Source organism: Panulirus ornatus, chromosome 2 (assembly GCF_036320965.1).
Source record: "Panulirus ornatus isolate Po-2019 chromosome 2, ASM3632096v1, whole genome shotgun sequence".
Lineage (NCBI taxonomy): Eukaryota > Metazoa > Arthropoda > Malacostraca > Decapoda > Palinuridae > Panulirus > Panulirus ornatus.
In genome coordinates, this window is record NC_092225.1 from 31,569,883 (window position 1) to 31,587,250 (window position 17,368).

A 17,368-nucleotide genomic window follows, 5' to 3' on the forward strand; every position below is an offset into this window, starting at 1 on the left:
TGCCTTTTCTAAAGTTGGATGGAGTCAGCAAATATCATTATAGATAAGGAGCAGATGGGATAGACAAAATAGTGAACTGAAGCATGCTTTGGAATACATTTTGTGGGTTGGCAAGTAAGACTAACAGATTTATGATAAAGATCTCTGATCACTTTGATGGTCTTAGAGTGATTTGTTGTTTTTTGTTTTAAATGGTGTATGATAATCAAATCCTCTAACTTTTCAATTTATGATTTTGTTGTTTATGCTTTCTTATTGAATTATTGTTTACAAAATATTTTGTAGTGGTCATACTGATATCCTTTAGATTTTCATGGTTAATACCCATAATTCAAATTACAGCCTGTGGCTTTAAAGGATGTTTTGTGTGCAATTATATTATTTTTGCAGTGAAGTTATTCTTATTCATATTTAGATTTTTGTAGTGGTTATATTTTTATATTTTGATTTCTGTTGCAAAGTTATTCTGTAGCCTAACTTGAAGTAGTTGTTATAAAATTATTAGAAATGAAGATGAAATTTCACATAATCTAATACATGGAACGCTGAGTAAGGAATAGTTATTAATTATATGAGCTTTTATGGCTATAGTAAAAATATGTTAATCTGAAAAATCAAAAAAAGGTTGAAAAAAAATAGGGCAATTGATACAAATAATCATTATAAGCTGATGTTCGAAGGTTATGTTAAACACTTGCAGGGCAGTCAGTGATGTTATATACAGAAAGTAGTGATTGATGACTATAGTTGAGTAGATGAAAAGTCAAGAATATGAAAATGGAACACCTGCAAAAACAGTAAGGAAGTTATGTTCACCTGTTGATATGAGATATTTGCTCCAGAGATGTTGAATTTTGGGATGTTCTAGTTATCAAACAATTAATGAGTGTTTGTTTTATTCATCTTGGTAATTTCTATAATTTGTATTTTTTTCCTTTCAGTTTGTGTTGAATGCCTTTTTAATATACTATTGCTCTTACACATTTCAAAGAGCTTGCATATAGTAAAACCATAAACTAAACTGGTCTACAGGTTGTGTATATGTTTATAGTTATGGTAAGATTATGCATGGTAGAAGAATGGATACATTTTTTCATCATTCTGAAATGAGTAGACAGAAACACCTGAATGAAAAGTAGAAGCTGGGAATCTTTTTCTTCACTAGATTTTGATAATCAAAATTGTTTTGAAGTGGTTAGTATTCTGTTGAGAGAAAAGATCACTGTAGTGACACAAATATTATTGATGCTTTCACACATGATTGCTTAAAGCTGTCTTACATATAACAATAACAAACAAAGCTATGAAAGATTTTTGTAGTTTGCAGTGTAAATTTTACAAATTGTACAATGTATATTTAGCAGCAAACTGTGGCCATCCCTTAGGTGACAGTGAGGCAAATATGGCCCCCACACCAATAACCATAATGGCCACATGGGAGATATGGATACCTGCGGGACGTTATTGTTGATATTGCTATTCCTTAACAGTTGCCAGAGGCTGCAAGGAGGACCTCCAGCGAGGTGGAGGTGGATCTGGAGGCATGTAGTCCCCCCTACCTCCCACTAATGCCAGCTGCCTCCCCCTCACTCCTCAAACCACATACTAAGTCACCAGCCACACACACCATATTCATCACTATCCCCTTCCCCATACCTCACTCCACCTAACTCTCCATGCTGTAACATCCGTCACCAAATGATTTCTTTATGATAAGCAACTACTGTCAGTACTTTTGATGATATTTAAAAGTGGTTTATAACTATGATATTTATTGTTTATTTCTTTACAAAAGATAAAGGAAAAACAAATTATAAGTATTTGTAAGGTGAAATATGCAGCTGATATTTATTTCAGTTTGTGTTGAGGAGTGAGGCAAACTGTGGAGGCAGTTTGTGTTGTGCACAAAGTCTAGTTTGCCGTACCACAACTAATGGTTGAATCCTTCCCTCTTCATGTTTGAGTGACCTTTTTTAGGAGTGAAATGAGCACCCAAGGCTGGTGAAGTATTCTCTTCTAGCCTGCCTGTGCCCCATCACTACTGCTGGCCACGCTCCATCACCACCACAGCTTGGCCCAGTACCCATTTTCACAATAGCTTTGACATACCAAGTTGGAAGGTTGATAAGTCTTGAACTGCAATCAGAAAGCATGTAATATTAAGGAGAATTATAGGAAACAAAGTCTTTTGTGGCAATTTTGACACCCAGTTGAATGTGGTTGAGATTAGACAAATGAATTATCTTGACAGTGAGTGAGTATATTTTAAATTTTCTATCCTTTTTTGAATCCATTCAGATGTAAGGCTTTCTGAAAATTTGATATATTTTTGTTACCAAAAACTGAAACATGAGATATGTTGATGATGATGACTGTGTATATCACCACGAGACTAGATGGCATCAAAATAAGCAAAAACTGAACAATAAAAATAAAGCCCATCCAGTTGTTAGGCCCTGCTAAATGATATTTTGGGAGCAGTTTTCATAAATAGGACTTGCCAAACTATGCATAGTGTTGTACTGCTCTTGAAATATAATGTATGATAGAATAATAAAGGCTTGTACACAGCATCAGGGTGGGGAAGAGCAGTATGGTTTCAGAAGTGGTAGAGGATGTTTGGATCAGGCGTTTGCTTTGAAAAATGTATGTGAGAAATACTTGGAAAAACAGATGGATATGGAGAAGGCATATGATAGAGTTGATAGAGATGCTCTGTGGAAGATATTAAGAGTATATGGTGTGGGAGGTAAGTTGATAGAAGCTGTGAAAAGTTTTTTCGAGGATGTAAGGCATGTGTACGAGTAGGAAGAGAGGAAAGTGATCGGTTCCCAGTGAGTGTTGGTTTGCAGCAGGGGTGCGTGATGTCTCCATGGTTGTTTAATTTGTTTATGGATGGGGTTGTTAGGGAGGTGAGTGCAAGAGTTTGGAGAGAGGGACAAGTTTGCAGCCTGTTGCAGATGAGAGGGCTTAGGAAGTGAGTCAGTTGTTGTTCGCTGATGATACAGCGTAGGTGGCTGATTTGGGTAAGAAGCTTCAGAAGTTGAGCTACCTCATTAATGCGGGAGACAGTGACAATTGTAAATAGAATGATAAAACAGTTGGGGTAGCTGGTACCTTGATTTCTACAAGGCAGTCACTTAATGCCAACAGATATTCCCAAGTACAGACATACAGGTATATTATGCTCTGTTACAGTATTCCCATTAAACAGCTAATAAGCAAGTGACGGCTGGCCCATAGTATTTCTTGCTCATAGAAGAGAAAGCTGAAATGAGAATTCATGATTATTTTACGAAATATATCTGAATGTTTTTATCAGATATTACAGTTAAATGCAAATTATAAATTTCTTGCAAGTCTTACATGATTTGTTTATGTTATCTATTGTCCCATTGTTTATCTGTTTACCCCATATTTGTCAGTTCATTGGTATTGTGGGCATACAGGAGAAATTCCCCAAATGTATTTCATGATGGACTCCTCTTCATTTGTGAGTGTCTATCCTTGAGCATCATGTCTAAAGCAGGTTTCTTTTCTATCATTTAAGAAGTATGCAACATTTGGGCCAATGTCCTGCTGTGATTGGTGTCCTTAACAACAGAGAAAGTTCACCTGGATCCTCTCTTTGTGGTGAACCCTCAAGAGCACTCATCTTGGTGAAAACCTTTCAGCTGTGTTGTCTGAGAAAGTTGAAAGGGGTATTGGCTGTAGTTGCCTTGTTCAGATTTGGAAGTACAGAAACAGAACTAACAGCTTCTCCCAAAATCTGAAATGGATTCTCACCAAGATATTTTTTTGACATTGTTAACTACCTTGTTAGTTCCAAGTAAGAAACTCACAGTGCCAGGCAAGGTCAATTGTGCATTTTCTCTTGGATGATTCCAAAGTGTTACAAGACTCCCTCATTTGGGGTCAGGAACTATGTTTCCAAGTTTTAAGTATTTTGTATCCTGGAAAGTTAGGTTTAGCTTCTTTCTCCTGGAACTTAGGAATACATGACATTCACTTGCTTCTTGATGTTCATTTGTCATAATAGACAGTGTGCATCGGGTTCTGGGACACTTTTTATCTGTTCCTTAATTTTTGTTTTTCTTAGGGCTTTCTGTTTTTTCCTTAAGTAGTTTATTCTGTCAAGGTCTTTGGTTTTAACCTGTTCTGGGTTGCACTCATGATTTATTTTTCAGATTGCCTTTCTTGAAGAACTTTATTACCTCCACCTGATCACCTTTGTGGGGATTATCAAAGCTCTTGATTTTGTAAAGTCTCAAAAGGTCCTCTCTCCAAACATAGGAATCTTCTCGTTTATCACTGCATAGTGGAGGTTGTCACTTGTATTATGGGTTTTTTAAAATGTATGCATATTTGATTTGAATCCCTTTGTGTCACCCTTTCAAGGACTCCAGTAATGGAATTATTCCTCTTTTTATTTGCATCTCTGCAAATGCTTCAAGATCCTCAGAGGTAGCAAAGAACCCCCCTACTCTGGTATGCCCAGGCTGTTTGAACCCTTTCTATAAAGGAACATTTTTGTGTTGAACTAAGACTGGTTTTATTAGTTTGTTCTAGCCTTGTTGCTAGAGCTGTTTCAGCAAGCCTTTGTTGAAGGAGCTTTTGTGGATTACCTCCTGTAAGGAAGAAAATCATTTAGTTTCCGTAAGACAAGCCTTGGATATGTAGGTGATTATATTTCACCATTTAAGAAGCTTTCCTCTTACTCACCACCTCCATATTGTTTGCTCTTACTGGCTCATGAGACAGCTGTCCTTGGTGAGAAAAGTAAGTTTTGAAGACTTAAAAATTGTCTCTCTCTGGATGGCGTCCTGCAAGCAATAATTCATCATTACTTCATGCCCAGCTTTCCCCTTTCCTTGAAAACTTTTCATTTGTAATTGTATTCACTTTGGGGAATTATGAGGTGGTCAGCCTGCTGGGATAATGATGTCCTTACCAAGTGGAGGCAGCTGATTGGAAATGTTAGTGTTGCAACTGCTGTTTGGGTAGGTCAGCAAAGGTGAGAGGCACAAGCCTCACAGGATTAGAGTGGGGAAGCTTGCCAACCCCCTTGAGATCTAAGGAGATTCTCAGTAGTTCATGGGACAGCTGACTTAGAGATAAAAAAGTGAGTTTTGAAGAATGAAAACATTTTTCTGTCTGGGCAGTATCTCTCAGGTAACTTTATTAGCTCCTACGACAGCTGTTCCTGGATAGAAATGTGAGTTTTGAAGAATGATAAAATCAGTTTTTTGGCCATTGTTGTGGAGAGTGATGTCAAGTATCTTTGTGTGCGGATGTGTCAAGGAACACAGTTGAATGCTATGTTGATTGTTGCCACTGCCATTATGCAACAGGATGACTGTAATTGGTTGAAGCCATAAAGGATATGTGGTGTGAGCTTTGTGTGTATGATCATAGAGGAGTGATTGGGTCTATAGCTATGTAGATTAGGTAAGAGGGGGATGTTTTGTATGATTTTGATGTTGGTCAGTTTTTCAGAGTTTGGATACCAAAGACAGAAGTGATATAAAGCTGCAAGAGGAGGGAAAATTGAATGTTATGGAGGTTTTTGTGGTTGATACTATGTTCGCATACTTCCACATATTTTGGACTTTCTTACATGGCTATGTAAGACAGGTGTTGTTAAATATATCTATCTGTAAGAGCTTGGATTGCAGTTAGGCCAAAGTGTTTTGTGAGGGAGTTTGCTGTGTTGTCAGAACTTGCTGCAGTTGAGTTCTGTAGGGTTTTGATTGTAGTGAGTGAGTCTCCGAGAGTAAAAAGTGGAAAAGCTGTTGTTTTGGGATGGAAATTGTATTGTTTTTGTTTGACTGTATTTTGTATGTCTCTGGGAGTAAATGGTGGGTAAGCTCTTGTTTTGGGATGAAAACTTCTTTGTTTTTTGTTACTTTTCAGTTTAGGCTTGTCATTGGTTAATGGTTAAGTAGTTCTCCGATGTGCATCAGAGTTGATTGTTTTGGGTTTTGTTTTTTAAAGTGTTAAGGGAAGGGAAGGGTGCTGGCTTGCTGTTGTCTCTCTGATGGTATTGTTTAGGATTTTTTTTTTTTCTGTGATTGCCACTGACAGAGAGCAATTTTTCTTTGTTTTTTTTAGGTTTTGAACTTGGGGGATAAGTTTGGATCATATCTCTGTAGGCCCTAGTAGCATGTGCTTCTTGCTGGCTTGGTTGGTGATGACGTAGTGTGAAATGGCATGACAGAGAGATGGGAGATCACAAGTGATAAAGTTTTAGATCCTTGATTTCATGTACTGTGTGAATGGTGGCCATTCTGCTGTCTTACAGTTTGCATATGTCTCTTGTTGGTTGTTTGGGTTGAGTGGGTTAGGGAAAAGGTTAAAGTGCAAAATGCTTTGAGCAGGGTTCATGTATTGTGATCCAGGGGGTCCTTGTATGCAGTGCTGGTGTGCAAAAAATATCTTGGGAGGTTGGTTGCTGGAGGTGATTGGTTAGGAGTTTGGTTGGTTGGTTGCATAGATAATGAAAGGATGCATTTGTTTTATGAATTGTTCACCTAAGTTATCTCAGGTGTGTATCTAGCCATGCAGGATGGTGGGTGTTGAAATATCTGCATAGATAGCCATTGGGCATTTTAGTCAGATTCTGCAATGAGTTAAAGTATCTAGAAGGGCAGATGGCAGTAAGTGTTTTCATTTTTATGGATTGTATTCTGTGAGTGTTATCATTGTTTGTGATCTGTGTTATATTTATAGAGGTGGCTGACAAAGGGATGTCGTGATGTACTTGTGTTTTGAGGATTCCTCCTTGTCCTTCTTATGTTTTGTTTTAGGGTTGTTTAGATATAAAAAGGAAAGAGGAAGGATCTTGAATTAGGGGTAAATATATGTTGTGTTTTTGAAGAAAACTTCTGAGTGCTTGTTTAGGATGCCATTGGTGTTGAATTGTACCATATTTAGTGTGTGAGCAGGGTTCTGTAGGGGCAGGAGATAACCATCGAAGGGTGGGGTTGTGTACTTTGTGCTGGTGCTGTGGAATGTTTACCTTGGGAGCAGATAGTTTAGAGGGATGTATTAGATATTTAAATGTTTGTTGCATGTCCTTGTTTTTGAGTTATCCTTTGTGGAGGAATGATAGATTGTGAAGATTGAGCTACTGGAGGCAGTTGGAGCACCTGACTGAGTATTGCATTTTAGTGATGGAGTTGTGACAAAGTGATCTTCCTGGTTTGAGGCATACCTTAGTAGTGAAAAATCATACATGACTGTATAAAAATGTTAGGGTTTGACCCATTATCCAGCACTGCAGCCGAAAACAACTTAAGGCTGCTTTTCATGCGTGATTAGGAGGTGGGGGCTCTTTCTTTACAGGAAGGCAGTTGAGGGTATACTTGGGGGGCATGGGGTATTCAGTATTATGATTGGAAATGGCAAATAGCTTGTGGAGTTGTGTGCTGAATAAGAACTTGTGATTAAGAATACCTGGTTTAAAAAGGACATACACGAGTACGTGTATGTGAGTAGGAAAGATGGTCAGTAATCATTATTGGATTACATATCAATTGATAGGTGTGTAAAAGAGAAACTTTTGGATGTAAGTGTGCTGAGAGGGGCAACTGGTGGGATGTCTAATGACTATCTTGTGGAAGCAAGGTTGAAGATTTGTAGAGGTTTTAGGAAAAGAGAAAACAGTGTCATTAAGAAGAGAGGAGTGAAAGTAAGTGAGCTTGGAAAAGAGACTTGTTTGGAGAAATGCCAGGAGAGATTGAGTTTAGAATAGCATAAGATGGATCAAATGAAGCAAGGGGAGAGGGTGAGAAATGAGAGATATTTAGGGAAACAGAGCTGGCATGTGCAAGAGATGCATGTGGCATGCAAAGGGTGGGAAGTAGGCTGATTAGAAAGGGCAATGTGTGGTGGGATGAAGAGGTAAAGTTGCTAATGAAAGAGAAAAGGTAGGTGTTTGGGTGGTACTTACAGGGAAGGAATGCAAATGATTGGGGAATATAGATAAGAGAAAGCAGCATGTGTGAAGGAGGTTGCAGGGGATGAAAAGGGGGGCAAATGAGAATTGGGGTGAGCGAGTATCAATATACTTTAAGAAGAATAAGATGTTGTGGAAGGAGGTTAATAATGTGCAAATTAGGAACATTGGTGAAAGGTGCAAAAGGAAAAGTGGTGATAGTGATAAAGTGAGGAGGAGATATTGTATTATGAAGGACCGTGCATGATGATAAGGTGGCAGATGTGGGGTGTTTGGGCCGGGATGGTATGCAAAGTGAAAGTCATGGAGAGTGCTTTTGGGAACAAGGAAGAGGTGGTGAAAGCCTTATGAAGGATGAAATGTTGCCAGGCAGCTGAAGCGGATGGTATTTCTGTTGAATTTATTAGGAAAAGAGGTGACTGTGTTGTTGATTAGTTAGTTAGGATTTTCATTGTATGTTTGAATCATAGAGAGTTACCTGAGGATTGGCTGAATGCATGCATAGTCTCCTTGTTTAAAGATAAGGGGGTAAAGCTAAGTGCTCAGACTACAGTGGTAGAAGTCTGTTGAGTATACCTGGTATGTTGTATGGGAGGGCAGTGATTGAGAGAGTGAAAGTATGTACAGAGCAGCAGATTTCGGACAGACTCTGATTTCAGAAGTGGCAGAGGAAGTTTGGATCAAGTATGTGCATTGAAGAATGTGAGAAATACTTAGCAAAACAGATTGATTTGTATGTGGCATTTATTGATCTAAAGAAAGTATATGATAGGGTTGATATAGATGCTTTGTGGAAGGTTTTAAGAATATACAGTGGAGGATGAAAGCTGCTAGAAGCAATGAAATTTTTTTTATCAAGGGTGTATGGTATGAGTACAAGTAGGAAAAGAGGAAAGTGAATGGTCCCAAGTGAAGGTTAATCTATGGCAGGGTTGTGATGTCATCATGGTTGTTTTATTTGTTTATGCATGGGGAGGTAAATGCAAGAGTCTTAAATAGAGAGATGAGTATGCAGTCTGCAGGGGATGAGAAAGCCTGGTAAGTGAATCAGTTGTTGTTTGCTGATGATACAGCACTGGTGGCAGATTTGAGCTTGAAATTGCAGAAGTTGGTTACTGAGTTTGGAAGTGTGTGAAAGGAGGAAGTTGAGATTGATGCAAATAAAAGCAAAGTTATTAGGTTTAGCTGAGTTGATGGGCAGGTTAGCTTGGGCTGTTAGTTTGAATGGAGAAAACTTGGAGGAAGAGAATTATTTTAGATACATGGAAGTGGACATGGCAGCAAATGGAAACTTAGAAGCAGAAGTGGGTCATTGGTTGGGTGAGAGGGCAAAGGATCTGGGAGCACTGAAGAATGTATTAATAGACATCATTATCTGGGAAGGCAAAAATGGGTATGTGAGGTATGGGCTGTAGAGAAGACTGCATATGAGAGCGGATGTGTTGGAAATGAAGAGTCTGAGGACATGTGTGGTGTGAGTTGGTTTGATCGAGTAAGTAATGAAAGGGTAAGAGAGATGTGTTGTAATAAAAAAGAGTGTGGTTGAGAGAGCTGTTGAGGGTGTGCTAAAATGGTTTGGACATATAGAGAAAATGAGAGGAAAGGTTGATAAAGAGGATATGTGTCAGAAGTGGAGGGAACAAGGAGAACTGGGAGACCAAATTGGAGATGGAAAAATTGAGTAAAAAAGATTTAGAGTGATTGATCCCTAAATATGCAGGAGGGTGAACAAAGAGAACAAGGTGACCAAATTGGAGATGGAGGGTGAAAGGTGTGCACATGATAGATTAAATGAAATGATGTGGTATACAGGGGTCATTGTGTTCTTAGTGAATTGAACCAGGGTATGTGAAGCATCAAGGGTAAACCGTGAAAGGTCTGTGGAGCCTGGTTGTGGATAGGGAGCTGTAGTTTCACTGCATTAAACATGACAGCTAGAGAATGGATGTAAGCAGATGCTGCCTTTCTTCTGTTTTTGGCATTGCATCATTAATGCAAAAAACGATGATCAAGCATAGACAAAAGATGATTGCTCTGGTATAGTTTTTCTCCCACAATTTCCCTTTATATTTTGTGTCTATATATGATCATAGATTGCTTTAATATAGTCTTTCTTCCACAATTCCCCTTGGCATTTTGAGCTTGTATTTGGTCGTATATGTTACAGATGACTGCACTTTTACCTGATTTGATAGGTCTTTATTTTATGTAATATTGAAAATGGAATTAATGTCAAATGAATGATGTGAGATAAACACATCAATTTGAACTAGTTTTTTTAGCCTTTCTAAGCTCAATTATTATTTGAACTGGGTTAGGTTTTCTTTTGGTTGATTAGCTGACTGAGCAGTGTTGATTGGGGTCATTGTCTTTCATCCTCCCAACTTGGTATGTGCTTCATATGAACAAAATTGCATGGCTGCATCAGTGCAAGTGACTACAACTATTGTCAACTTACAAGATGTTTACATCTGCAGTGATATTTTTCTGTGAACTGTTAGTTACTGCTAATTTCTAAGTGGTTACTAACTGACTGAAGTGTGGTTTTCTTCTGGTATGGTGTGCAGCCAGCAGCTGTCTTGCAGATCATCAGGACCCTGCAGCAGGCCAGCAGTTTTACCCCGGTATACCCTCACTTTAGCTCTTACTCTTGCAAGGGTTGTCCTAAACCGCGTCACTCTTACTTTCGGTACACTTGACAACACCCTCACTTTAATTCATAGGTAGTACTTTATCCCCACCATAAGATGTCACATCTTGGTGAATTGATATATATATATATATATATATATATATATATATATATATATATATATATATATATATATATATATATATATATTGATGTTATTGGGCTCTGCAAGAGATTTCACAATGAGTGAAAAGTCATCTTTGGCAAGACTGTATCATTGGGAATACAGTTTTGTCAAAGAACTTCTCACTTCAAGGGAGTCTGCATTTCCTGCCTACTGGAATTAGTGCAACCTTAGGCTACAGGAACATGAAGAAAGGTCCTACATAACACTAGGACTCTCTCATAGAAATTTATCCTTGGATGATTATAGGTACAATATATATATATATATATATATATATATATATATATATATATATATATATATATATATATATATGTATATATGAGTTCAGGGGGAAATGAAACACCTGTTTCATTTCTCCGTGGACTCAGGAATATATACCTGATCACAGGCTCAATTGTGATCTTTCCAATATATATATATATATATATATATATATATATATATATATATATATATATATATATATATATATATATATATATATATATATATGCAGAATCTTCACTTTGAAGAGATATTTGCACAATCACCACCGGTGATTGTGCATATATATATATATATATATATATATATATATATATATATATATATATATATATGTATATGTATATTTGATCAGTAGGGAACCAAAACATGTCTTGCAGGTGTTATTATTTCAGCAGTTATAGTGTTACCCTGTAATCCCACGTTCTTTGTAATCCAGTAGATATATTCATGTATCTGAAAAATAGTGCAAGATTGCCAAGAGGAGAAATTATACCCTTGAGAAAGGAAATAGTAGTACCAAGTTTCTGATTGTATTGCAGTGTCATCCATGGAGAACGGAGACGAATCTTTTACCTTTTTAAGTCAGTGCCAAGTGTTTATATTTGCTGTCATTTATAGGGTTGTCTTATGAAATTGAACATTTTACATTTATTTGGTATACTACATTACTAAAGGTTGGTTGTGTATAACAAAGGTGGCTTAGCATGCTGACAGTTGAAATAGATAAGAGTGGAGAATTTTTAATAGTTAATGATAGATCACATTCATGGAATGATGACAGAACTGTGCATGCACTAACCATAGGTGTCTCATATTTCACATTTATTTCTTATATGCCACTACAAATGTTTGGGGAAGCGCGCTTTTATCCTTACAGGGAAAAAGAAATGCATATCAGCACCCATGATTGATTGGTTCAGAAGATGAGATGAGAGGTAAATGATGCTTGACGAAAAATATTGGAGGGATCATCAACATTACCAACTACTTTACCAAAAGTTAAGATCCTTTTATTGTCGCTCAGAAATTTAAGACTGCAAGGGTGCTTTACAGTAATTTATGATTTTCAACCTTTCCACCTGATTAGAATATTTTTATTTTTCATAAGATTTTATTGAGGAAAATGTAATACCATAAGGGTTGAATAAGACTGTGTAAATGAAATGATATTTTTTTCATTTGTCTCCTCTGTTGCATGAAAAACAAAAGGACATCAAGCATGTAACAGCTGAAACATAATTCATTTATACTATGTTATGCTTGCCTTTAATGTATTAGGCTAATGAAGATGTATATCACGGTATTACTATTCGTCTTCGCTCTCCATGACTGAATCAATCCCAGTATCATGTGGTTTCCATAAGCAGACTTGTGCATGCTACAGTGCTGGGGTGAAAAAGATGATTCCCTAATACCTTAGAATATCACCAAAACTTGGAAAAGTTGTCTAGTTCCATTATGGATGAGTTCTTATACCATGAACTCTAATTAGATGCATGACATGAGAATAATTCCCTTTTCATTTATTTCAAAGGATAATCAACGTTCTTTGCTCTCACATGGTATGAATAGGGTGACATGGTATGTTTGTACACTGAAGCTGAGATTAGATGGATAGCATTCTAGAGCACCTTACCAGGTATTGTGCCACTTTTGTAGGTGTCAGATGCAATCCATATGCTTTAGTTGATCTACTTTTGTACACCTTTAATTTCTGATGAGGAAATGCACAATGAAATTTGAGTACATGAATATTCATGTTCAGTGGTCAGAAATATGCTGTCTTTACTATGTATTTATTGCATAATGGTTGTAATTAAAAAGTTATTGCACAGTGAGTAAAGCAAAGGCTATCATATTGGAAGAAAGGACTAAAGTATTAAAATTTTCCTTGTGCTGTAACTCATGAGTAAGTTGCTGTTATGAGAATTCTGATTTGTATGAAAATCCTTTTTTCATAACAATATCCAGCAATTAACATGCTTATAGGGAGTCTGTGATCCTGTTCTGAGACACAGTGAGACAGCTGACGCACCTTGTACCTCTTCATGCTCTCCTCTGTAGACTATACTGTTTTACTTTGACCCACTTGATTGTTCCTGCACCCTGCAATGTTTGGTTACTTGAGTGTTGAGTTATTTGCATTTTATGTTTTGGGTGTGTAGTGTCCTATGAACACCTTAATGAATCATGCAAAAATGATTCATCATTCAGCACAGCCACAAAGTAGGTAGTTAAATATTGTAGATATTAAATCCTTATAATTGATCTTAAGTAGAGGTAATTAATTTTTCTTTAAATAATGATTTCTTCAAACACATTCGGATATTATCTATATTATCTAAAGTTGGGTAAGACATAATGTTGTTCTAACGGTAATTAAATCCTAATCATATTGGAATTGTTCACTGAAATGCAAAGAAGATTCACGAGTTTGATACCCCAATCCCTCCCTCCAAGACGTGCCAAGAAATGCGACATGACCTCACCTTATCGGTCCTCAGGTCAACGAGAGTCTGTCAGGGATGGGCAATGGCCACTGCGTTGCCAACCTGTCTGATGACAGCGAGACAAAGCCGCTGCTGGTGGTCAAGAAAGGGGAAGAGTCGGGGAGCATAACAGCCATAATCAACCGACAGTTGCAGGGTAGGGTACACTGTTGTTCTCACGGTTAGTCATGGACAGTGAGGACGCTCACGCTCTAGGCATCATTACCAAAGCTCCCACCACTAATGATGATATGGTAGGACTGTACACAAAAGGTTTTCTATTTCAAAACCCATGAAACAAATTTCTCATCATGAAGGGTTGGAAGCACGTTTAATCCTAACATGAAACATTCATACATCAGTTTTCCCCACTTCAGCATGAGAATCCTCAGAATCAAGGGCTGGGACACTGATATTCTTAAAAAGTTTTAGGGCTTTTTTGTTTTCCAAATGGATGTTGGGAGTATTTAGGTAGTTATAACTGTATGTTTACTTGAGTGCTTGGAAATAATTTTGAAATCCCATTAAGAACAGGCATGAAAATCCTGTTAACATGAAGAGACACATGAGTCCTGATTCACAACTGCTCCAGAGAAATTTTAGTCCATTTATTTTCCTTAATGACTTCCCATGCAGTTTTTAGGACACTTTAATTGGGGACCTATTGCATCTGATTTACAAAAGACAGATATGATGATAAATTCCTTGTATACACTTGTCACTTTGGTCATGCCTGAAAATATCTTCTCGTTTATTTGAAGTTAATTTTCTAGTTGCTTTATCGGTAGGTTTAGTGTATGTTGCGAGAAGGTATAAGAGCTGGCACATGGGGAAAATGTATGGTAGTGAAAAGTGTTTTTAGGATTGTTAGGTTCATGTAATGTGCCAGCATCTCTCTGTTTGATATTCTTGTGTAAGAATGTTACACTTGCTTAAGATATGTCTTCTGAGTTTTGTAATAAACAGTGCACATTAGATAAAGATTTATAGATTAGGTACAGGAACATCAGAGGGGCTGGTAAAACTGCCACCAAATGATCCTACTCTTGATTCTCACGTATCATTGTCATATTAGGATATATTTACTGAAAATCATCATGCATTTTTTCCCATGCTGCATATAATACACACCGTTAATCATATGTATTTTTCATTTTGTCTTTATTGCTCTTTTAGTTTGTTTCATTTGTGAAGCTTTATACTGACTGTTTTTGGTGCAATAAATGACCAGTAGTTTCTATAATTATGTGAAATTGAATTTAGTCAGCAGTCTTCCAGCACTAAGCTTGATAAGTAGAGAGCCTGCCAGTTGGAGGTTGTGGCAGCTTGGCTACATTGCACTTAAGTTATTTGCTGTTTTCTGTTTCATGTCTGTTGCTCTGTTTCAGCACCTTATATTCTTCTTTGTTTCTCATTTACTATTAATCTTTAATCTCCTTGTTAGATATATACTCATACATTAACTTTGAAGATGTTCTTCTAGCTCTAAAGATCACGTGTCTCTCATAGCTGATTTCACCATTGCTGTTTCACTGGTTTGTGTCCAACTCCAGACTTTAACAGTGTGAACCTTTTTCTTTTTCCCATAAATCTGTAGCTTTAAAAACATTCTAATTGGTTTTACCTGACACTGCCTACAAATATATGCACCATAAGAGAGATGTCACTTTCAGCATTGCTATATCAATGTCATTTAACAGAAAGGAGTACAGTTGTGCAGAGGAACTTCTTGCTCTAAAGGAGTCCATCACTTCCTTACTCTTGCATTGAGTGCAGCCATGAAATTGCAGGAGCCCTATGAAATGGATCCAGAGGTTGTATAATGATAGATATAATGATAGTGGCATGCTAATTTGTTACTCTCTTCTGCAGTGTCTCTGAGACAACATATGCAAACCTGGTGACATTTTCAGGTTTCTTGACATATTTATAGTTCTTTAATAGAAAAAAATTAAAAAAAAACTTCTGTCAGATGAAAGCTGTTGCATTGATGCTATATTCATACTGTTTTGAGTTGTATACATTCATCTTAATAATTATAGTTGGCTAGAATGACAGCCACTTCTGAATACTGCTGCACATTATACCAACCCCTTATGATTAAGGGCATTGTCTGAACTGGTGTCATACCATCATGATTTCTCATTTCATGACAACTCCAACTTATTGGCATTCTTACTGGACAGAAAGAAATTTTGAATTGGTGTGTTTACTGAGTTTTTACTGATCATGTTCATTATCTCAAGGATTTTTGTTGTGTGACAGTTTGCAGAACAAGAATTTTAAACTTCATTTTAACTCCACAGCCTTACAGTATAATGCAGTAATATACAAGAGGATTCAGAGAGTGCCAGACAACTGCATTCAAAATTTGAATTTCGAAATGCAACAAAAAAGCTATTTGTTACAGTATCACAGGATGTAATTCACTTTGTTATCAGCTATTTCTGCTGTACTCCATCAACTCAAAAAGATTGTTTTTCATCACTTGACATCTTTTACTCTTTGCAAATTATTTGGGTTAAAGGAAAAGGGTTGACATGGACTCCAAATTAGGCTTAGCATGTGTGAAGCTGTCAATGTAGTGCATGATGTGTTGTGACCCAGCACTGTGATGACCTGTGACCCAGCGCTTTGATGACCTGTGGTAGGTGGCGACGATGAGGACAGCCTCCTGGAACGTCAGCTGGAAGGTGCCGTAGGGGAGGGCCCTCAGGCTCTTACTCCTGTGAACAGGTGAGTACTGATAGCCATACTGCTTAATTTTTCTCTTAGACTGTTATCAATGTCAGATGTTTCTCATCACTGGACAGACTACAGGAACAGTATTGACTCATTTGGACTTGAGTATATTATTACTTGATACATTGTAGTGTGATGTTGAACATGTTAGACCAACAGTTAATCTAATTTTATACAGAATAATAAGTACTATCTGGTGGCTATTTTCCAGTTAATCTTTGTTGCTACCTTCCTTGGTATTCTTCATCTTCCTTCTCTTCCAGTTCCTCCTCCTCTTCTATTTCTTTCCTCTTTTTGTTTTCCTGCTGCCTTCTCATCATCATCTTAACCTTCCTTTTTCCTTTTCTGCTTGATATATATATATATATATATATATATATATATATATATATATATATGATTGGTTCTCAGTGAATGTAGGTTTGCGGCAGGGGTGTGTGATGTCTCCATGGTTGTTTAATTTGTTTATGGATGGGGTTGTTAGGGAGGTAAATGCAAGAGTTTTGGAAAGAGGGGCAAGTATGAAGTCTGTTGTGGATGAGAGAGCTTGGGAAGTGAGTCAGTTGTTGTTCGCTGATGATACAGCGCTGGTGGCTGATTCATGTGAGAAACTGCAGAAGCTGGTGACTGAGTTTGGTAAAGTGTGTGAAAGAAGAAAGTTAAGAGTAAATGTGAATAAGAGCAAGGTTATTAGGTACAGTAGGGTTGAGGGTCAAGTCAATTGGGAGGTAAGTTTGAATGGAGAAAAACTGGAGGAAGTAAAGTGTTTTAGATATCTGGGAGTGGATCTGGCAGCGGATGGAACCATGGAAGTGGAAGTGGATCATAGGGTGGGGGAGGGGGCGAAAATCCTGGGAGCCTTGAAGAATGTGTGGAAGTCGAGAACATTATCTCGGAAAGCAAAAATGGGTATGTTTGAAGGAATAGTGGTTCCAACAATTTTGTATGGTTGCGAGGCGTGGGCTATGGATAGAGTTGTGCACAGGAGGGTGGATGTGCTGGAAATGAGAAGTTTGAGGACAATGTGTGGTGTGAGGTTGTTTGATCGAGTAAGTAATGTAAGGGTAAGAGAGATGTGTGGAAATAAAAAG

At 37.4% G+C, this 17,368-nt stretch overlaps 1 protein-coding gene across 3 annotated transcripts in view; it reads left to right on the forward strand.

Annotated features, from left to right (window-relative positions):
- Positions 1–17,368, forward strand: part of LOC139755838 (popeye domain-containing protein 3-like) — a 340,156-nt gene that overhangs the window by 302,302 nt on the left and 20,486 nt on the right. For 2 of the 3 annotated variants that reach the window (XM_071674451.1, XM_071674458.1), the window contains 2 exons: positions 13,551–13,692; positions 16,187–16,271. The exons of the other annotated variant lie outside the window; for it this stretch is intronic. In XM_071674451.1, coding sequence (XP_071530552.1) covers positions 13,551–13,692; positions 16,187–16,271 — 227 coding nt within the window. The remainder of the gene's footprint in view (positions 1–13,550; positions 13,693–16,186; positions 16,272–17,368) is intronic. 3 annotated transcript variants of the gene reach the window in all.